Here is a 23363-nt window from a genome sequence, read left to right on the forward strand (position 1 = left end):
TTTATCAATGTGTACTGCAGAAACGCAAACTTCTATTGCAGCTTCAGGTCTGATCTGCAGTTTATTAGACTATTAGGCAGTTTGATCAGGAATTTATTAGTACCAGATCCACATTTAATGAGGGTGGATAGTTTGGGTTGGTCTTGATTTTTACTATTGCTGTTGAAGTCAACTCCCTTTAGCAGTTTATACTTTGGCAGAAAACTGAGTAACTGAAAAAACTAGCAGCCTCAGGTAGCAATTGTTAAAGTGCCTGATAGTCTCTTCTAGGGTGTTTAGGCCCCTAGAAAATAAGCATTACGTGAGTAGTCGCTTTCCGGAGCTTTTATTTCTAACAAGATTCTTCCAAGAGGCTCACCTCTGGATGGGTGCTGTGCGGGTGTACACGAGGGACAAGAATCACAACTCGGCGTTTAGCGAGGCGGCATTTTCTTTAATGGGTCGGGTCTAGCGCGTCGCCCGGCAGTAGCGTTTCCCTACGCTATCGCTCGTCCGAGTCGCGTGCGCAGTGACGCAGTCGGCGCGCGGTGACGCGACGCGCGGCGCGGTGCACGCTGGGATATTTAAGTCTTCTCCGCGGCGCGGAGCCGCGATGTCTCCGGCGGCTTCGGCGGCTGGAGGAGGCGACCGACGGCGGCCGTTAGCGAGTGTCAGGGACGGCCGGGGCCGGGGCTGGGGCTGCGGCGGGCCGGCTGGGGCGGCACTTCTCGTCCTGTCGCTGCTCGGCCTCGTGCTGTACCTGGTGCCGGCGGCGGCTGCGCTGGCCTGGCTGGCTGTGGGGGCTACCGCGGCCTGGTGGGGACTGAGCCGCGAGCCCCGGGGTTCGCGCGCCTTCTCGCTGGTTCGGAACGCCAGGCGTCAGCGAACACTGCTCGCCTCGCCTCCGGCCAAGTCGGCAGTAAACGGAAATCTTCTAGAGCCGCGGAGCCTGCTGGAAGGACCCGACCCCGCTGAACTGCTCCTCTTGGGCAGTTACCTGGGCAAGCCAGGCCCCCCGCAGCCTGCCCCCGCCCCGGAGAGCAGGGACCTGCGGGAGAGGCCGGGCCGACGCCCACCCGCCCGCACCGCGCCGCCCGCTCAGTCGGCGCATCCCCGTGGCGTTCAAGTTCACTCCTTCCTCCCCACTCCTCTCCTCCGGTCCTCTAGGAGGCCTTCCCACCGGTAAGATAACCCTGATCTTTCCCACACTCTCCTCTCTGTCGACGGGCTTTGAATTAGGGACTTGACTTTCAAATCCAATTTTCTTTTTCATTAAGTCCAAAGTGGATTCTGTGTCGTTTTGCCATCTTAAACACCTTGATGCGTGTCAGTCGTCTCCTGCCCCCCTTTACCCTTTGGAATGAGATGTGATGCCACAGCTGTTTCTTTCCTTTTAGTTCTTAAACCTGTCTGAATTTTCATACAATATAGATTTAGCAGAATACTTGATAAACCATTAAGTATCCCTACTTCTAGTGAAAATGTCTTTATCTTTCGATTGTAGTCATAGAGTATGTTTTGTTAGATTTTTTTTCTTTGGACCACTAAGAGAAATTCTATGGTTAGCCGAGCTCAAAGAGGTGTTCCCAGGAAACACCTCTTTGATTGATAAAACTTGGTAGATAAAGATGATCAAATCAAAGAGACAGTTTCATTTAGTCCCAAAAGCTGAGTGATACAAGAGAATACAAAAATTTGGTGAAACTATTAGATTCTCGAAAAGTACATTTATTTGAGAAGATGAATGTTTAGGTGTTATTAGGTGATAAAAATGTTTAACTTTGAGTGTATGTTACTGATGGATTAGCATAGAAGAGTGAAGCATTCTTGAAAAGTTTCTCCCTACACATCCTAACACACACTTTTCTTCCATCGTAGTTTACTTGTGTGGGCAAGGTTTTCAATTTCCCTCTCAAATTGTTGAAGTCCATTGTAGGGACAGCTGTTAAGCAGCTGTCACTTTCTGCCCTTAGACGAAATGGGGGAAAGTTGCCATAAAAATACCATGTGGGGCTTCCCTGGTGGCGCAGTGGTTGAGAGTCCGCCTGCTGATGCAGGGGACACGGGTTCGTGCCCTGGTCCGGGAGGATCCCACACACCGCGGAGCGGCTGGGCCCGTGAACCATGGCCGCTGAGCCTGCGCGACTGGAGCCTGTGCTCCGCAACAGGAGAGGCCACGACAGTGAGAGGCCCGTGTACCGCAAAAAAAAAAAAAAAAAAATACCATGTGTTCTTTGTTGCTTTGAAAGAGGTTTAAACTCTCTGGAAAATATCTGAACCCACGTGGTTCTTTAGTCATTTAAATTTTCTGACATTCCTTTAAGCTTCTTTGGTATCTCCCATTCTTCACAGGGATTGTGGGACTTTATCACATCGGTTTGTAATAACACCTCGAAGAAGATATCCAATTCAACAGACCCAATATTCCTTGCTGGGGGTACTTCCCACAGTATGCTGGAATGGTTATCACAAGAAGACTGTGCTATCTGCTCGTAATTCCAAAATGGTGTGCAGCCCAGTGACAGTGAGGATTGCTCCTCCAGATAGCAAATTGACTCGTTCTCTGATGTGAGTATTGTCGTTGGAAGAATAGACTCCTATTTGTCCACTTTATTCTTTGGTTATTCCTGTGACAAAGCAGAAAAAGAAGTAGCTGCTTATTTGAATGAGAAATCCCAAATTCTAGTAATTGAACCATCTTTTTGTTTTGTTTGCCTTGGATTGTAGCTTTAATTGCAAAGGGCAATTTCTGTGAGTGTATAAATTATACTTTTGTTTGTTGGTTAGCTTCTGATGTCCAGTGACTGAAGTCTGTGCTATATGGCATGGTAATTAAAATATCTTGATGCTGGAATCTTATCTTTCACTGTAGACGAGAGCAAATTATCAACTCAACACTGTCCTCACCATCAACTAGTGCCCCAGACCCATGTGCAAAGGAGACAGTACTGAATGCCCTCAAAGAGAGGAAGAAAAGGACAGTGGAGGAGGAAGACCAAATATTTGCTGATGGCCAGGAAAATAAAAGAAGGTAACAGTCCCAACAGAGTAATAACAGGCCTCTCAGGTGGGCTTCTGGGATTTGTTGAAATATAGATCACTCTCCAGAAGATCTAGAGGCCAGCTCCAGTTTGTGACCCTTAGTAGGTCCTGTTCTTTGGCTTTCATGGAAGAGCTTGGTAACAAGGGCTTTAATGCTGTTCATTTCCTAAGACACATGTTAGATAAATTTTGTAATTTACCTTTTCCATAAGTACTAGAGATACGCCAATAACTGTTAGCCATGTTAGCCTCATACTTTTGATACAAACATGTTAAATTTTATTTTTGAGAGAGCATGCTTAAAGTCTTCGCCTCACAATCTCGTGCTGTTTAATTATTTGGGTAACCACCAGTTGCAGTATTGTGATTGTGCTGAGGGGAGTGCTTGGCAAAGAAAAGTGAGGACTAGGGTATGGTAGACTTACTAGTAATGAGAGTAAAACCAATTTCATTATTTTGTTTTCAATAACTTAATGAAAATGGGTGTTAAGGCTTTAACAGGCTGCAAAGGAGTAAGTTAAGGAGTCCAGTCATTTTTCTAATTCAATAAATTGAGTACCCACTATGTGCCAGAGCCTATTCTAGGTAGAGCGGAGAGAGCTTTGAACAAGACGGAGTCCTCATGGGACTTGTTTGAGGAAAAGAGACCAAAAAATAAGGATAATAAAATAAGCAAGATAATTATCAATTATAAGTGTATAGAGATAAAAAACAGAGTGATATAACAGAGGGTAATGAGAAGGAGGCTTCTTTATATAAGGTGGGCAAAGAAGTGCTCTCTGAGGAGACAGTGGACCCCACATGTAAAATCATTGGCCCCATTACCTAGAGAAGATTGTTCATATCCTATAGGTTCAAAATTGGTCAGCTTTGATACTGTAGGTGACAAAATTGAGTAGGGAAATGTTAATCAGTGCAAGTGTATGTATGTAACGGGAAAATCATGTTATCATGACTAGAGATAGGATTGACAAGTGAGCAATTTGAGTTAATGTCAACTAGCTAAGTAGGAGTGGCAGGGGGTGGGGAGGTGTGGAGGTGGGAGAAGAAATAACTTTTTATGGTGCAGATAGGTTTCTCATGTTCTGCAGGGTGGTAATTTTGCTTGACCCCAGTGAGCCTATAAATGAGGATTCTGTACTATCTTTCCCATGATGGGAATATGCAATGATTCTGTGCACCATGCATAGGCCCTTCTTGTATGTGATATGTAAAGTTTTTCCTTAATAGACTTGCCATATTAACCTCTAGAGCACTATAGGATGTGTGGGTTAATCCCTAAAGGGTTGTTTTTGTTTTCAGTTTGGGGACGGTAGGATGTTAAATTTGTGATTCTGATACTTTGGTGAGAAGTTAGCAAATAATTGATACACCTGAAGAGTTCAAAAGGTCTTGAAGTATTTTCATACTTTTCTTACTGCCTGGACACTGTTAGCATAAATTTACCTTTTGGAATCTTTGGAGTTGAAGCATTCCCCTTCTTGTCTAGCATGGAACCTATGCTTCATAGGAATAGTATAGGGTCCCAAGAATATGGGAATATGATTTAAGGGGAAAGAAAAGTAACTTCATTTAATTGAGAGTTTTTTGATTTGTCTAGGCGCCATGATAGCAGTGGGAGCGGACATTCAGCATTTGAGCCCCTGGTGGCCAACGGAGTCCCTGCTTCTTTTGTGCCTAAGTAAGTGGGCATCCATGGGTGAGATACAGACTGTTTGGAAAAAGGGAATCATCAGAGTTACTGTCCTGTAGACTTTCTTTGCTTTTTTGCATTGTTTTATTAGTTCAGGTTCAAATCTTTGAAGTCAGAGAGGAACATTTTGAGTAATTTGCCACAATAACTATCTTCTAATTCCTTTTAATATTTTTTCATTGATATGGATAAAACACACTAAGGCTAAGAGGGTTTATAAATATATTTAATAACCAAGTATATAAACAGAAAGATCACAAGGTTTGTGCAATGGATAAAATGTAACAATATGAAATTTAAGGTAAATATTAAATCTCTACATTTGAGTTTAAATACATTTGAGGAGGAATTGGCTGGGAGGAAAAGTGGCTCAGCAATATGTGTGAAAAGCCTTGTGGTAACGTATATGCTTAATTTGAGTCAGCAGTATGCTATGGCTGCCAAAAAAGTTAATGTGCTCCTAGTCTGCGCTGATAGAAGAACAAAGACTAGAATGAGGCCGGTGAGTGGTAGTCTTGCTCGTCTTAGCTCTTCTCAGATTGTCTGTGGAGTGGGTTTGGTTTGGTGTACTACACTGTAAGCATGTACACAAACTGAAATGCATTCTGAGTGGAGCAGCTAAGATTTTATGGGCTGGTGGTGGGTAAGGCAGTTTTGAAGGGGTATGAATACTAGCCCAGAGGAGAAAAATCTCAAGGAGAATAAGGAAATTTGGATAATGGTCTCCAAACTATGGAAGGACTGTCACGTGAAAAAAGAAAAACAGTTTGCTCAGTTTGGCTCCAAATAGTATCCATGGGTGAAAGTTAGAGGAAATACATTTTCATCCAGTATAAGAATAAACTGGTCCGTGGTTGAGTATCATAACAGGGGTTGGATGACTTATTCTACAGGAAAGATGTACAGGGAATTTCTGTTTCAGTTGGAAGCTGAGAAAAAATGGTTGGTTTCTCTTAACTCTGATTTTTTAAAAAAACAGTTTTATTGAGGTATAATTGGCGAATAATAAACTGCCTGTTCAAAGTGTACAAGTTGATAAGTTTTGACTTGCATACACCTGGGAAACCATCACTGCAGTCAAGATAATGCATGCAAACATCACCTCCAAAAGTTTCCCCATGCCCCTTAGTAATACCTCCCTCCATCCTGTCCGCATCTCCAGGTGTCTGCTGATCTGTTTCCTGTCACTGTAGATTAGTGTGCATTTTCTAGAATATTATATCAGTGGACTCATATATTTGATTTTTAAAATATTTGGCTTTCTCTTCTTGACTGTCAGATATATTTAGCCAAACTGTTAATAATAAAATTAAGAGCATTATGCTCTTTTATTAAGTTTGTTTTTTTTTTAAGGAAGATTTTGTGTCCATGGACAAAGCCTTAAAAGAATGTCTTTAATAATACATCTAACTATCTTTTCCCCTTTTTATTAGGCCTGGGTCTCTGAAGAGAGGTCTCAATTCCCAGAGCTCAGATGATCACTCGAATAAGAGATCCCGCACCTCTTCTATGAGCTCCTTGACAAGCACATACACAGGTGGCATCCCTAGCTCCAGCCGCAATGCCATTGCCAGTTCTTACAGTTCTACTCGAGGTCTCTCTCAGGTACTTTTGTCTTGCGCTGTGGGAGAAATGGGTTCCTAGCATTAATTAATCGATCAGCCAGTGTTTACTACCTGGTAGTTACTACCTGGTTATCTGTAGATATCTTCTGTCTGTCAGATATTGGGATTACCACTAACAGAAGATACAAACCCTTGAGTGATAACTATAGACCAGTGGAACAGAATAGAAAGCCCAAAAAGTAAAGCAATCATATGTGGAAACCTGATACAAGACAAATGGGCAAAGGACGAATAATTCAGTAAATGATATTAATTTAATCAAAAGGTAGATTGACTCCAGATTGCATTGGATCATAAAAGAAATTTATCCTATAGGCATTGAGAATTTAATGAAAGTTTTAAAAATATGAAGTGGTTGGGGCTTCCCTGGTGGCGCAGTGGTTGAGCGTCTGCCTGCCGATGCAGGGGATGCGGGTTCGTGCCCCGGTCCGGGAAGATCCCACATGCCGCGGAGCGGCTGGGCCCGTGAGCCATGGCCGCTGAGCCTGCGCGTCCGGAGCCTGTGCTCCGTAACGGGAGAGGCCACAGCAGTGAGAGGTCCGCGTACCGCAAAAAAAAAAAAAAAAAAAAAGAAGTGGTTGTAATTCTTTTTTAGAAAGAGGATGTAGTATAGCCTAGGGAACAGAGCAAGCTTTGCTACCAGACAGATGTGGGTTCCAGTCTTGGCTCTGACACCTAGTAGCTCTGGGGCCTTGGGCAAGTAAATCACTTAAACTCTCTTTGTCTCATTTCTAAATCATTGTTGTAAAGACTGAAGGTAGTGTTTGAAAAGTACCCATTACAGTGCCTGTTAATAAGTGGGTACCCAATATGTTGTAGCTAGGAAAAAATAAAGCATGTGTGGAGGAAGATTTTCAAGGGGAGAAAAATTTTGAGATAAGTTAATCTATCCAGAAGACTCTTACAGTAATATAAATGAAAGATGAGTGTGATAGGTGAGGAATAGTATTTAATTTGTGTCTCTTATGAGTGAGTTTGAGCAGCTTTTCATATACAGTACTAGAGAAACATATTCCAAATGAACTAAAGATTTAAATGTAAAATAGAAACCATAAAAATAAATGTTTGCAAAAGCAGGCTTCTCGGAATTCCCTGGTGGTCCAGTGGTTAGGACTCGGCGCTTTCACTGCCGGGGGCCCTGGTTTGGATCCCTGGTGGGGAAACTTAGGTCTCACAAGTGGGAGCATCAGTTGGTACAGTTCCCTAGAGGGCAGTGTGGCCATTGTTATTAGCATTAGAGATGCACATGCCCTTTGATCCAGCAGGTTTACTTTTAGGAATTAACCCTACACATATACTCAAAGACATATACAAGGGTGTTGATTGTAGCATTATTTTTGCAGAAGCTTGGAAACAATGTAAACATACCTTTTTAAGGGGCTGGTTGAATGACTTACATTATTTCCATAAGTTGAAATACTGTGTAACTGTTAAAAACAGTAAGACAGCTTTAATAGGCACTGATGTGAATGAGCTCAAAATATTATATTTAAAAAGCATGGTACAGAACTGTGTGTATAGTGTCCTCTATTCATGCTGCTGGTTTCTTTAATCTTTTGATGTGCATAGAATAATGTTGACAGGAAACTGTAATAGAAGCTGTAATAACTATTGGATAGGAAGGAAACTTTTTACTGAATTCTTGTTGGAATTTGTAACATGTGCTACAATATTACCTTTCCTGGTTTCAGAATTTTTTTTAAGTATAGATAACCGTTAAGTAAAAATTCCCCTGTCCTGGCTATCTCAGTGTCCATCCCATAGGCACCTATTGTTAACATTCCTACTATGTATGTAAACACAGATGATACACAAGATTTCTGGTCTGTTTAACAAAATGGAATCATAGCATATATGGTTTTTCTACATCTTTTTTAATCATTATATATTGCATAGCATTCCATGTCATGTAATCTATCTAACAGCTGTTTTAAAATTAGAGTATAATGTGCAGAAAAACAAATATAGATGTACAGCTTCATGTAACTACCACCCAGGTCAAGTAATAAATCATTTTCAACATGCAGAAGCCCCTCTCATACCCACTCACAGTTACTACTTCTTCCCTTCTTCCTTCCTCAATATTAGCATCATATATAGTTTTCCCTGTTTTTGAATTTTATATAAATGGAAATAGAATATGCTTTCTTCTATGTTTGGCTTCTTTCATTCAACATTTTACTTGTGAGATTCATTCATGTTGTTGCATGTGGTCATAGGTCTTTCATTTTCATTGCTGAATACTGTTGCATTATATGAATATACCACAATTAATTTATCCATTCTACCATTGGACATTTGAGTTTCTAGTTGGGAGCTGTTACGCATAATGCTGCTATGGACATTCTTGTATACGTTTTTTTTTTTTAATTTAAGCATAGTTGATTTACAATGTTGTGTTAATTACTGCTACACAGCAAAGTGATGATTGTACATAATATACATCCTTTTTTTAAAAAATTCTTTTTTGTTATGGTTTATCATAGAATATTGAATATAGTTCTCTGTGCTATACAGTAGGATCTTGTTTATTCATCCTGTATATAAAAGCTTCCATCTGCTAACCCCAACCTCCCACTCCATCCCTCCCCCAACCTCCTCCCCCTTGGCAACCACCAGTCTGTTCTCTGTTTGTGATTCTGTTTCTGTTTCATAGATAGGTTCATTTGTGTCATATTTTAGATTCCACATGTAAGTGGTATCATATGGTATTTGTCTTTCTGACTTCACTTAGCATGATAATCTCCAGTTGCATCCATGTTGCTGCAAATGGTATTATTTCGTTCTTTTTTATGGTTGAGTAGTGTTCCACTGTATATATGTACCACATCTTCTTTATCCATTCATCTGTTGATGGACATTTAGGTTGTTTCCATGTCTTGGCTGTTGTGAATAGTGCTGCTTTGTATAAGTCTTTTTTTTCCCCCGTACTGCACAGTTTGTGGGATCTTAGTTTCTCGACCAGGAATCGAACCTGTGCCTCCTGCACTGGAAGCGCAGAGTCCTAACCACTGGACCACCAGTGGTCTAGGGTTATTCCCTGTATAATTCTTTTCAAGGTGATGTTTCAGCTGATTCTCCTACCAGCGCAGTATGAGATTTTGTTCCTGTGTTTATACATCTTCACTAACACTTGGTGTTGCCTGTCTCTTTTAATTACCCATTCCAGTGAGTGTGAAGTAGTATTTCATTGTGGTCTTAATTTGTATTTCTCTGATTAATAATGAAATAGAGGTATCAACTGTTCATTGGCCATTTGTATTTTCTTTTTTATGAAGGGCCTGTTCAAGTTTCTTGGCTCTTTTCTATTAGGTTGTCTGTCTTTTTCTTACTGATTTTTGTAAGGTCTTTATATGTTCTAGATACAAGGTCTCTGTGAATTATATGTGTTGCAACAAGTAAGTGTCCTACTCTGTGGCTCACCGTTTCATCCTTTTCACTTATGGTTAGTGTATTTTGTGTACTGTTGAGGAAGTCTTTGCCTGCCTAAGGTCATGATGATATTGTCTTATGCTACCTTCTAGAAGCTTTATTATTTTTCCTTTTTAAATTTAGATCTATAATCCTCTTGAAATTGACTTTTTTTTTTTTTTTTTTTGCGGTACGCGGGCCTCTCACTGCTGTGGCCTCTCCCGTTGCGGAGCACAGGCTCCGGACGCGCAGGCTCAGCGGCCATGGCTCACGGGCCCAGCCGCTCCGCGGCATGTGGGATCTTCCCGGACCGGGGCACGAACCCACATCCCCTGCATCGGCAGGCGGACTCTCAACCACTGCGCCACCAGGGAAGCCCTTGAAATTGATTTTTATGTGTGATGTAAGGTAGGGATCAAAATTAGTATTTTTCCATCTAAATATCTATTTGACTCAGCAACGTTTATTGAAAGGCCCGTCCTTTTCCTATTGCTCTGCAGCACCACCTTTGTCATAATTTGTGTCAGTATATCTGTAGATCCATTTCTGTTGATAGATTCTGTTTTGTTGCACTGGTCTGTTTTTCTGCCCCGTGCCACACAGTCTTTAAGTTTTGATATCTAGTAGAGTAAGTCATCCAACTTTCTCATTTCTCTCATTCCTCTTGAGAATTGTCTTGGATCTTGGCCCTTTGCATTTCTATATAATTTTATCATCTTGTCAATTTCCATACCAAAAACTTTGCTAAGATATTGATTGGGATTGCCCTTAATCTACCAATTATTTTGGAGAGAGTTGACATTTACAATATTGAATCTTGCAGTCCATGCACATGGGGTAGTCTTCAGTTACTTACATCATCTTTAACTTATCTGTGCAGTGGTTTTACATATTTTTTATTACATTTATTCCTAGGTACATGTTTTTGATGCTATTATAAATAGCATATTAGAAATTTGTTACTGATACATAGTAATACAACTGATTTTTGTATTCAGAAAATTTGCTAAATTCTGAATATTCATCTGTATATTCTTTAGGATTTTTGTATGTACATCATGTTGTCTACAATAATAACAGTTTTTTTCTTTCTTTTTAATTCTAGTATTGTTTTTTCTTTTTAGTTTTTTAGAAATTAATTTTTAAAATTTATTTATTTTTGGCTGTGTTGGGTCTTTGTTGCTGCGCGCGGGCTTTCTCTAGTTGCCGCAAGCGGGGGCTACTCCGTTTTGGTACACGGGCTTCTCATTGCGTTGGTTTTTCTTGTTGCGGAGCACGGGCTCTAGGCATATGGGCTTCAGTAGTTGTGGCATGCAGGCTCAGTAGTTGTGGCTCGTGGGCTCTAGAGCGCAGGCTCAGTAGTTGTGGCGCACAGGCTTAGTTGCTCCACGGCATGTGGTATCTTCCTGGACCAGGGCCAGGGCTGTCACCCATGTACCCTGCATTGGCAGGCAGATTCTTAACCACTGCGCCACCAGGGAAGTCCTTGAATATTATCTTCTTACATACGTTTTTGTTGTTTTGTTTTACTGTCAGACATTGGAGGGGTGGGGGGACAATGACTTGAAGCTCTGAATGATAGTATCTTCCTCCAGAGAGGTCTGTCTTTTGCCTCTGGCAGGCAGCTAGGATTGGGACAGATTACCCCTGTACAGTTGGAACTGACATGATTCTGAGTTGGTTGTCAGTTCTTGTGAGGGCTGGTTTATTTCTGATTTGCCCTGTACCCTACTATGTAGCCTTTGGGATTCGAACCAAAAGCCTAAGGTGTATATTAGGGCCCCTCTACTTTGCAAAGCCCTGAATTCCGGTTTTTGTCTTCCCAGCCCTACAGGGCTGCCGAAAGCTTTTCTCAGCCTCTCAACTGCAGCTTTTACTTTTGGAAGGAGCAGTCGCCCTGAGGCTCCTCACCTGCTGGCTCCTCTCCTCTGTCTTACCTCCACAGTGTCTCACTGCCTTGGTAGCTCTCCATACCACCATACCTTCAAACATATGTATTTTATATTTTCTTCAGCATTTTTTGTTTGTCCTCCACAGCAGGGTTGGTCTGAAACAACGTAGTCAATATGTAATAACCCATAATGGAAAAGAATCTGAAAAAGAATGTATACACACACATATATGTATGTATAACTGAATCACTTTGCTATACACCTGAAACATTATAAATCAACTATATATCAATAAAAACTAAGTAAATGGTGCTTATGCATTAAAAAACAAACAAACCCATAGCCTGAAACATGGTCAGATTCTGTTTTAAAGCACCCTCACCCCTGGTAGAGCCTGTGACGTCACTACGGCAAGTAATATACTCACTGACACTAATAGCTTCTGGGTGTTTTATTTTAAGTAGTTACCAGTCCCCTGTTTGTGTGTGATATTTGAATATATAATGCTGTCAGAAGGAGAAGTTCTAGAACGGAGAGCATAGTGTACTTTCAATTTTGATCATAATTATCTTTGAAATGGTCCATGGCATGAGTTATTTTAAATTATCAAGAAAGTAAGGAAGTCATTGGAAGCGGAGATTAGAGTAATATGAAAGTTCTTTATCTTGAAACTTCTCTTTCAAAGAAATGTGTACTGAAGCAGTAAACATGCCCAGTAGTCAACAGAGATGACAGCCCTTCTATTTGGTGCAAGTGGTAGTAGAGATATTTGACTTAATTGTATTTTTCCAGAGGAGCAGTAGTATATACCCAACCCACAGCTACCCAAACTAGAAGTTCTAGCTTTGATATTATAAAATCATTACAAATATTAGACTGGTGCCAATTAGAGAAAGCGAACTGTCCTTAGATCTCATTGTGCGTGACATTGATATCTTCGTAAGTCTTATATAAGACTTGTCATTTTCCAAAGTAGGAATAGTAACCCTGGCCTTCAAAACCTCAAAACCCTAGCTTGCATTTCTGACCCCATCCCTTATTATTCCTTTACATATACCCTATATTTAAGTCAAAGCAGCATATTTGTTATCTTGTAAGAGCACCTACTTCCTGCTTTGTTGCCTTTTCTTGTCCTGTTCTCCGTCCGGAATCATGTGTCCATCCTACTGCAAGCCTGTAAAGTTTGTCTTTCTTCAGGTGTTTTTGTCAGATTATGAAGGACCATCACAAATGTCACCTTCATCCTTTATTATTCTTCTAACCGAACTCTGCATAATCTCTCTCTTCTTGGACTCCTTTTTAGAGACTTCATTCATCTCTTGTCTATTATAGTCAATTTGTGTACCATCCTATCTCTTTTCTAGATTATAAATTTATTGATGATACTTTACTTTCTTTGTAAAGTATAAAGGATAGTACCTTTATGAAATAGGAACTTGACAAAAATTGAATTACAGTGCAGAACTAAATTGACTGCTGGATACATAGATTGTTTCTTTTTATGACTTGCCTTGGTATAGCCTTTGCCCACTTTTCATTTGATATGTTTATTATGTTTATATGGAATTGCAAGACTTTCACTTTTACATGTTAAGGATATTAACTTACCACTTTAGTTGAATATATCTACCTTTTAATTTTGTTTCTAGTTATGTTTTTATTTCATTTTGGAGTGTTTTTGTTTCCTGTCCACATACATTTTATTTCTAGTTTATGGAAACATTACTGTGGTTGAAAATTCAGATGGTACAGAGTATATAGTAAAGTCTCCTTCCCACATGGAGACATTTTTATTTAGAGAGGTTCTTAGTTGTCCTACGACAGTCTGTCAGTTTTCTCTCCTTTGTTTCTGGAATAGAAAGTCTTTTCCCTACCCCAAGTTATTTAAGAGCTCATTTGGTTTTTTTAAATAGTTCTTTATGACACCTGGATTGTGTGTGTGTATAGTCTATGAAGTAGAGATAGAACATTTTCCTCCTAATTGTTGAACCAGGTTGTCTTCCACCCTGGCTAAAGGTTAGAATCACCTTTGGCACTTCGTTAAAAATACAGGTGTGAGGCCTAAGCACTTGTTGTTTTTTCAGATGGCTGTCCTTTCTCGTTATTTACCTGAGCATAACGTAAAAAACTATTACTGATTTCAGCTTTTTCCTCAAGCTTATTCTGAGTCTCGGTTTCCTGACATTAGTCTTATGGAACTACTCTACTGCTTTACCACCTGTCTTTGATTTAAAACCCTCTTTACCTTTTTAAAATTTTTATGAAGTATTGTTGCCTCCCTGTTTGTGCTTATATGATGCAATTTTACTGAGTAAGAAATCACTAGAAGCTTCTCAGTAGGAAAATTGCCTATGGTGACAGTTCAGTATCTTTGTAAATAGGCCAGAGACAGTGAACCTATTTGCAGAGAGCTGCTCTTTGTCAAGTACTTTGCTGCTAGGCATCTTCGAAGGAGGCAGAGATGAAAACAGACTACCTTTGCTATCAGGGGACTCCACTTGGTGAAGAGACAGATGCATGGATAATTATAACGATAAATACCACTGATGCTGCAAAAGTCATAGATGTCATGATCGTATATATGTGTGTGTGTATATATATATATATATATATATATATATATATATATTTTTTTTTTTTTTTTTTTTTTTTTTTTTGCAGTACGCGGGCCTCTCACCGCTGCGGCCCCTCCTGTTGCAGAGCACAGGCTCTGGACGCGCAGGCCCAGCGGCCATGGCCCATGGGCCCAGCCGCTCCGCAGCATGTGGGATCCTCCCGGACCGGGGCACGAACCCGTGTCCCCTGCATCAGCAGGTGGACTCTCAACCACTGCGCCACCAGGGAAGCCCCGTGATCGTATATTTTAAAAAAATAAAGTTAATAAAGTAAAACTGAAAATTTAATGAGAGCAAAACTAAATTAGTTTATTAGCTTATCTTCATTGGAACAGTTTAATTTACTTTTATCATTTCCACAGACAATATAGAGTAAACGTGTATGCACATCATAGCTCTAAACCATTACTGAATGTGACAGTCCCCTTTTTAATATACGCCAAAAGTACATTCATTCCTTCTACATTTATTAGTTAGCATTCCGTTAGTTTTTCAGGCTTTTTCTCCTGTAGTTAATACTGGCAATTGACTTTCTTTTCAGGAGCCTTCCTTCACAAAGAAATATTTTTTTAGTTACCTAAAAGGAGATTTTATATGCAGTGATAAATAGAACCACAGCATTATATTGAAGGTCAGATGATAAACTATCAACTAGGGTCAGTCACGTTATTTGTGTTTGCCTTTTAGCTGTGGAAGAGGAGTGGACCCGGTTCATCTCCCTTCTCTAGCCCAGCCTCATCCCGCTCCCAGACACCAGAGCGGCCAGCAAAGAAAATAAGGTAATCCATTATTGTTTGCTGCGTGGATTACTGAGCGGTCAGGAAAAGAGGGACGTTTACTCGGCTGTTAGGCTTTCTGCAACTCTGATTTGGAGGATCAAAGAAATTAACATCCAGAGGACAGGGAAAGGCCCGCCTGAATCGCTCTCATCTCTTACAGTTCTTTTGTACCAACTGTAGAGGCCTCTGGCTCTCTTCCTCACACTGTAGCGTGAGTGACAGGGGTGCAAGAGTAGAGGCCACACAGAATAGAATGAACAGAGCAAACGATGTCATCGGGCAGCGGACTTCCATGTTTTTGACTCCAGCTGACCTTCTAGGTACCTACAGTCAAGTTGAATGTCACTCTGTTAGGGATCAGATCTGTGACTAGAACTTTCAGGGACTTGGTGGGTTGTAAGTAAGGTTTTGAAGATCACTGATTTGTGCTTGTTGTAAGACAAAGGTTTCTCCTTGGTTTCCATGAACTGCCTCCATTCTTTTCTGTTGGAATTTTCTTTTGACTTCTTTTATTTTTTCTCCTGGCATACTGAGGTCTTATATCATGGTTGTTCTAGACCAGTTGGTAGGTAAGCAGGTACAAGAAGTTATCCAGTACTTTTTGTCAGCAAGTCTTTCTTAAACTTAATTCTGCCTTTTCCTCCTACAGAGAAGAGGAGCTTTCTCATCATTCTAGTTCTTCAACTCCATTGGTAACAGACAAGGAGTCCCAGGGAGAAAAGGGTAAGTTGATGAATGCACTAGGGTGGCTTTTGGTGGTGGAAGTGTTGAGCATTGCCTTGTGGACGGCCTGTTAGATACAGAGACAGGAGTTTCTGTCCTTCAGAAATTTATAGTCAGGTAAGGGAGAAAGGTGACACAGACAGGTACAGTATAACGTGTGGTAACGGTGGGCTACAGATAAGCTTAGGTTGAGGTATCTGTGACCAATCCAGATAATTATTGTCCAGCAAGCAGTTGTATACCTGCATTTGGAGCAATTCTGCCTTTATATCCTCTTGACTATATAATCTTTTTTTGTGTGTGCGGTACGTGGGCCTCTCCCACCGCGGAGCGCAGGCCCAGCAGCCATGGCCCATGGGCCCAGCCGCTCCGCGGCCTGTGGGATCCTCCCGGACCGGGGCACAAACCCATGTCCCCCGCATCGGCAGGTGGACTCCCAACCACTGCGCCACCAGGGAAGCCCTTGACTATATAATCTTTCAGACACCATCCAAGAGCCCAAATCATGGAAGATCGAATCTTTCAGAGATACCCATTGAAAACTCAATGTTAAAAATGGGATAGGGCTTCCCTGGTGGCACAGTGGTTGAGAGTCCGCCTGCTGATGCAGGGGACACGGGTTCGTGCCCCGGTCCGGGAGGATCCCACATGCCACGGAGCAGCTGGGCCTGTGAGCCATGGCCGCTGGGCCTGCGCGTCCAGAGCCTGTGCTCCGCAACGGAAGAGGCCAGAACAGTGAGAGGCCTGTGTACCGCAAAAAAAACAAAACAAAATTTAAAAAAAACGGGATAGACAAACCTATCCATTTCTGGCAGAGAGGAGGAAGAAAACAAGTCTTTCTTTTTTTTTAGTTGCAGATAAAACCACATGTAAGAAACAGAACTCGTGGAATTCCCCATCAACACCTGGCAGCTCTGGGCGGCGTAAACGGAAGGTTCAGTTGCTGCCCTCCAGGCGAGGGGACCAGCTGACCTTGGTATGGTCTTGTCCATCTACCTCTGCCCACCCCCACTTAACTCTGTCTTAGGAAGGCTAAATATAGGATTCTTCCAGTTTCTCCTGATTGACAACTTCTTTTTCTCTTTGGTAGCCTCCACCTCCCCAGCTTGGTTATTCAATCACTGCTGAAGACTTAGACTTGGAAAAGAAAGCTTCTTTACAGTGGTTTAACAAGGTCTTGGAGGATAAGACTGGTAAGGAATGTAGATCAGTTTCACACCCCAGAGAGGGTTTGTTTCTTTTGGTTTTATTTTGGTCTTTCTCATCTAGGAAGTCCATTTGGGTCCTCAGTGGAATCTGGAGAACAGTGAGCACTGAGACTGAAGGGAAGCCTTTCTAAATGAGTTGTCCTGAGGCCCTGAACTCCCCGTGCTCCATGATATGCCACTGGAAAGAATTCCCAAACAAGGGAGGACAATGTCATCTTTTCTTTCTTCCCTAGATGCTGCCTCAAACTCTGTCACTGAGAACCCACCTACCAGTCAGTCTTCTTTCACTTTTACCCTGCCTGCTGCTGGGACTGCTTCATCCCCAGCCTCCCTCCCAGCCCCAAGCACTAACCCACTGTTGGAGAGCTTGAAGAAGATGCAGAATTCCCCAGGCCTACCATCCCTCCCCGGTGAGTGGGAGAGCTTACTTTAGAGCGCGTAACGACATCAGCCTTTGTTTAGGTGGAAGTAAAAGCACCAGGCCCATCAGTTGCTGGAAATTGCTGCAAAGGTTGAACCTATTCTGACTTCCCAAACCTGAGCTGGTGCAGGCTTAAGAGCTTTAGAAATCTGTAGTCAGGACATTTAGGGAAGGGCTGCGACACTTAAAGCTGGGGAAGGCAGCTTAGCTCTGGTAGCCAGATAGCTCTTGATTTGAAACCCAGTCCCTTAGCTGCTCCGAGCCTTGTTGTCTTCATCTGTAAAATAAGAACAGTGCTCACCTCATGAGGTGTCCCTGAAGTATAAACGGTCACATGGTTAAGGTGTCTTGTCACATGCTTGCTAGACGGCAGGCACAAGGTAATAGGCTTCCAAGGACCTGCTGGCTGTTCCAGCCCCTTGCCTTCTTGGCACTGCATATATACACACTCCTCTACTGCACTTCATCATAGTGTAGAATATATTAGGTGTTCAGCCTCTCCCAGGGCTCATGGGCAGAGACCATCTCATTCATGGTCATATGCTCTGTACTTAGCGCCTGGTGGGTGAATGTAATATAGTACATCTTTGTTAGATGAATAAGGTATATCTACATAATTAATTGGACTTGAGTTCAGGTAATTGGATTTTTCTCAGTTTCTACACATTTAACCCCCAACTGGGCCAAGTTTTATCCTCTTCTGTTTTTCTTATGACCTGTGAAGGATAGAAATTATGAACACTTCTTTGACTTTCAGGAATGGACAGTTTAAAGGCCTGTGGTATAGATTTAGTCGTAATTGTTGACTGTTGAATCCCTAGCACTGTGCTAGGCATTGAACACTGCATCATGTTTGAGATATTCCAAATTCACTTTCTCTACTCTTCTTCCCAGAATCTGCTGGCGTGGCAACCACTGTGGCCCATTCGCCTCCGAAGACACCCAGCCCTCTGGCCCCTCTGGGCTCTTCAGAGTCAGCACCCCTTCCAGGCACCTCCGAAGACTCCAAATCCACCACCACTTTCTTGGGGCTGACCCCTGCTTCTTCCCCAGGACCAGTCACTGACGCCAAGTCACCTCCGGACCCTCAGGCTGAGACATCTGCCAAATCCCAAGCCCCATCCGCCCCGTCTCCCAGCCCCAAGCAGAGTATTCTGTTTGGAATGCTGAGCACCCCACCTGTTAACCCTCCTGCCTCTGCGGCCCCTGCTGTGTCTTCAGCATCTCCCATGTTCAAGCCCATTTTTGTGGTCCCACCTAAAAGCGAGAATGAGGGCCCCTTGCCCTCTAGCCCTTCCAAGGTCACAGCCGCGGCATCTTCCAGCTCAGCCGTCCCCATGACGACTAGCAGCCCACCCCTCACTTTCAAGCCTATCTTTAGCAACATGGGGCCACCTGCATCTGTGCCCATGTTAACTCCCTTCTCCCTCAAGCAAACAGCTACTCCAGCCACTACCACGAGCGCCCCTCTCTTCAGCGGCCAGGCTGGCGCCACCTCTGCAGTGGTGTCCATGACCACAGCCAGCGCCTCCGCAGACTCTGCTCCGAAGCCCGCGTTCAGCTTCGGTGTGCGCACCGCGACCAGCACCCCGAGCAGCGTGACTAGCACCACCGCTTCCGCCTCCCAGCCCTTCCTCTTTGGGACTCCCCCTGCTTCCGGTGCCAGCTTCACCCCAGCCGTGGGCCCCATATTCCAATTTGGCAAGCCTCCCGCCATGCCCGCTTCAACAGCAGTCGCCACCTTTGGCCAGTCCCTTCCCAGTGCCGCCCAGACCGCCCCCAGCAGCAGCAGCAGCAGCAGCAGCACAGCCAGCTTTAGTGGCTTTGGCAGCACCCTCACCGCCTCAGCCCCAGTCAGCAGCAGCCAGCCCACGCTGACGTTCAGTAGCGCCACCGCCCCAGCGTTCAACATTCCCTTCGGCCCGAGCGCCAAGCCACCTCCCCCGTCCTACCCAGGAGCCAACCCCCAGCCCGCCTTCGGGGCTGCGGATGGGCAGCAGCAGGGGGCTGCCAAGTCGACCCCTGTCCCCAGCTTCGGCAGCTCTTTCACTTTCGGGAACTCTGCAGCCCCGGCCCCGACTGCGGCTCCAGCGCCAGCCCCGGCCCAGCCAGCCTTTGGTGGCACTGCGCAGTCGGCCTTCAGCGGTCTGAAGGCCACGGCCTCTGCCTTTGGCACCCCTGCCAGCACCCAGCCAGCCTTTGGCGGCACCACAGCTGCCTTCTCCTTCGGTGCAGCCACCACCTCTGGCTTTGGAGCTACAACCCAGACCGCCAGCAGTGGGACCAGTAGCTCAGTGTTCGGCAGCACGACACCATCGCCCTTCACATTTGGGGGACCGGCAGCCCCAGCCGGTGGTGGGGGCTTTGGGATCAGTGCGGCCACCCCAGGCACCAGCTCTGCCTCTGGAGCGTTCAGCTTTGGAGCGGGACAGAGTGGGACCACTGGCAGCACGACCCCTTTCGGGGGAGGCTTGAGTCAGAACAGCTTGGGCGCGCCCAGCCAGGGCACACCCTTTGCCTTCAACGTGGCCAGCACGCCGGACAGCAAACCTGTGTTTGGAGGTAAGGTCAGGAGTTGACTTGGTCTGCTGTGTGGCGTCTGTTCTTGGGGAGCTTTACGTTGTGGTAGTGAAGAAACAGGTGTTAAATGTGTAAATAGTGTGGCAGGTAGCAATAAAAGTATGTGATTAATGACTGTGGAGGGATGCCTTTCTGAGGAAGTAACAAATTTAACCTCCCAAGAAGAGCTTGGGCTGTGGCTGGGGGGAAGTGTGTGTGAGGGCACCGCAGGGCCTGTTGAAAGTGGTCGCTTTGGAGCTGGGGAGAAGATGGGATGGGATCGCAGGCAGCTTTGAGGCTGGAAAAGCGTGCTTGTGAAGTTACAGTGAGGCCATTCGGCACCGTTCTTTTTCCCCAGCGCCATTCAGTTACAAGATACAGACCTAAAATTAGTGGTAGCCGGCAAGGCCCGCCTGTTGCAACTCACCAAGTAAAGCAGCAGGGGCGGTGGCCCGGAGGTTCTCTGAGGCTGAGGAAAAGCAGGAGCCGGAGTTGCTGCGGTGGCGAGCGGGGAGCCAGTGCAGTGCCTGCAGGGGAGGCGGGAGTGGGGGGAGAGACGGGGGCCAGGCTGGGCCCCAGGAAGCCAGAAAGACGCCCGCCCCAGCCTGGCCCCCCACCCCCACCCCGGGACGAGGAAGAGCTGGGAGAGCAGGCAGCCCTCCCCGCGGGACTGGTGCGGATGGCAGCACTCAGTGAGGGCGGGGCGTTTTCTGGTGGCTGAGTCCCAGTGGGCCCCGGGGGGAGATCAGGGGACCCACCGGGTGGAGGGGAGGAGACCGGTGAACAAGGAGAAGAGGCATAACGCTTCTAGTCCTGGTGGAAGGGAGGTAACCGGGTCAGGCTACAGGTGGCGGTCCACTGACGGTCGCTGTGTCTGGTGGCCAAGGGAATGCAGAGGCCCTACGCCGTAGGTGGTCGGAAGGCAACCTGAGGGGCTTGTCTCCACCGCGGCACAGCTGTTAGCAGGCTGGGAGGCCCACCTGGGGCAACGCGTGTTAAGGCCTCCTTCCAGTAGGCTGAATGGGAGCTAAGGGGCCCTGCGGGGAAGGCCCTGCTGGGAGCAGACCCCCCCCCCCCCACTAGGCTTATAACCCTCTGCTTTGAGGCCCTCTGCTCACCGGCCTGGTCTCTACAGTTCTCTGCTGTCTCTTCATCCTAGGCACCTCCACACCCGCCTTTGGTCAGAACACCCCTGCTCCTGGGGTGGGCGCATCAGGCAGCAGCCTCTCCTTTGGGGCATCCTCAACACCCGCCCAAGGCTTTGTCGGAGTTGGACCTTTCGGTAAGCGGCCAGTCTCCTCGTTGCCAGTGTGACCTGTGTATCTCCTCTCTGAAGATGGGGTGGGGTGGGCTGGCAGTTCCGGCTCTCCGAGCGCTGTCTGGAAGTCCAGCACAAGCCAGGTTTGGAGTTGGGCAGCAGAGATGAGAAGGAGCCAGACTGCTGGGACGCCAGGTAAAAATGCCTTCCTGGGCCTTGCTCCCAGCCTATCTGTGGTCTTGGGATTTTGCCTTTTTAATAAGCCCTCCCCCGGAAGAATTGCTAGAGCTTGGCGAGGCTTTCTCCCAGCATCCGGTGTTCTTTAGAGACTGCTCTCAGGTAGCAGCTACCCTGATGAGATCTTGTTGAATCTTTCCAGGATCGGCGGCCCCCTCCTTTTCCATTGGTGCGGGATCCAAGACCCCAGGGGCTCGACAGCGACTGCAGGCCCGAAGGCAGCACACCCGCAAGAAATAGCCTTTGCCCCTGCCCCCCACACCCCCGCCTCCCTTGCCCAAATCTGGACCTCAGCACCTGCTAGGAAGAGCCTCTGACCCTTCCAGTTCCATAACGCAGACCTGCCCCAGACCTCTGGCTTCGGCCACCAGGGAGGTGGTGGCAGCCCCAGGGGCTGTTTCCCTCTTCCAGGAAGCAGAAGCCTCGGGCCTCTCGAGGGAGGAGGGGGAGGCAGGATGTGGCGGGGCAGAAGCCTATTACTACCTTACTTGAACAGTTCCACTGGTGAGGCTGGAGAGAACTAAAGAAACATCTGTACATATCGTCCACTGCCTTCCCTGACTCTCGTTTAGTGTATGAGCTTGGTCAGGCGGCCTCCCTTCCCGCCTTTTCCCTGAGAGCCAGCTTTGCCGGAGGGCAGCAGGTAGAGCCCTCACCCACTTGCATCTCTGATATGCACTTGATGGGATTGGGGGATGGATTATCCCTAAAACTTTACCTTGCTTGGCTTGGCTATAAAAAGTGGTTCTCCCCCTCTGGTCCCATTAGGGGATTCTGTTTCCCCATTTCTCGCTGCTTCATCCCTTACTGGTTCCTTGCAGGATCGATTCCATTTAAAATGATCCTGACTCTAGCTTTGCCTTTGGAGACCCCAGCGGGTGCTGCTCCTGCTGTTCCACTTCCTCCTGCCAAGTCCGAGCCGCTGTTTCATCCCCGACCCTCTCTGCCAGTTTGGCCCCTAAAAGCTTGGTGGCTCAAGACTGTTAGCCTGGCAGACCCAGGGGTGATACCTTCCCCAGGAGAGGGAAGCTCCTGGAGCAGGCAGGACGCCCCCGCTGCTTTCAGCTGCCTCCTTGCCCACCGTCCCCGTTGGCCTCATTGAGCTCGTCTGCCTCTCCGGGATCGTATGTCTAAAGCCTTGTCCTGTGTTATTTTGTCTGATGCTCACGTCTATTGCTCTTTGAATCGAGTTTGGAGGAAGAACTGAATTGTATGAGTGGCGGCATGTTGGTAGTGCCGGACTTACCTGTTTCTCAAGTTCCTGGGGCCTCGCTAATTGAATGTGGAAAGTAGCACCACTTATGGCTACAAGTGCCGAGTCCTGAATTTTCAAATGGTGTTTTGACTTTAAGGGCTGGCAGCCCAAGGAGGATGGGTCTGAGGGGAAGCAAAGGCCTCTTCCCTCTGCTGTTTCTTTCCCACCTGCCTAACTTCACCGTAGGCTAGATCACTTGTAGTATCTGTTAGAAAACCTAAATTAACCACATTTTAAAATGGTATCTTACTTCCTCCACCCCTTCCTTCCTTCTTCCTTGGTTCCAAAACCACATACCCCAGGCCCAAAACCCTTGCTGCCATGCCCATCCTCTTTGGGAGAAGTATGAATGCGTGTGTCTAAATTAAAAGGAAAAATATTTAAACATTTTTTAACAAAATAAAAATTTATTTTTGTATTTAAGCTAAATTGCCTTTTAAATTCCTTCAAGCTTGGTTCATTGAGGTGGTTAAGTATAAATGCTATTGACTAGAAATTTAGCTGTATAGTTAAGTTATGCCTGTGTGAAGAAGAGGCTCAAATGCTGTCCCAGGCAGCTTTCCTGAGGGACTAGAGCTCCTTCCGGAAACACAAAATGTAATTCTTATTTTATAAATAATGTGATGTAGATGTAACTAGTCCCCCTCCCCTTGGTGAATGAGCGTG

The 23363-nt window shown here is 45.3% G+C and overlaps 1 protein-coding gene across 1 annotated transcript; it reads left to right on the plus strand.

Moving 5' to 3' along the window:
• Positions 1-592: 592 nt before the first annotated feature.
• On the plus strand, positions 593-21702 carry LOC309833277 (nuclear envelope pore membrane protein POM 121C-like; the record flags this gene model as incomplete). Its single annotated transcript, XM_082671491.1, has 13 exons — positions 593-1161; positions 2332-2547; positions 2852-3010; positions 4622-4702; positions 6148-6319; positions 14945-15036; positions 15686-15759; positions 16611-16735; positions 16850-16952; positions 17201-17377; positions 18283-19950; positions 21107-21229; positions 21585-21702. 13 exons carry the CDS (start codon positions 593-595, stop codon positions 21680-21682), a joined length of 3657 nt encoding a protein of 1218 aa, XP_082527617.1. The 3' UTR covers positions 21683-21702.
• Positions 21703-23363: the final 1661 nt, after the last annotated feature.

This window comes from Grampus griseus (genome assembly GCF_964374135.1).
Source record: "Grampus griseus genome assembly, chromosome: 14".
In the NCBI taxonomy this organism is placed as follows: Eukaryota; Metazoa; Chordata; class Mammalia; order Artiodactyla; family Delphinidae; genus Grampus; species Grampus griseus.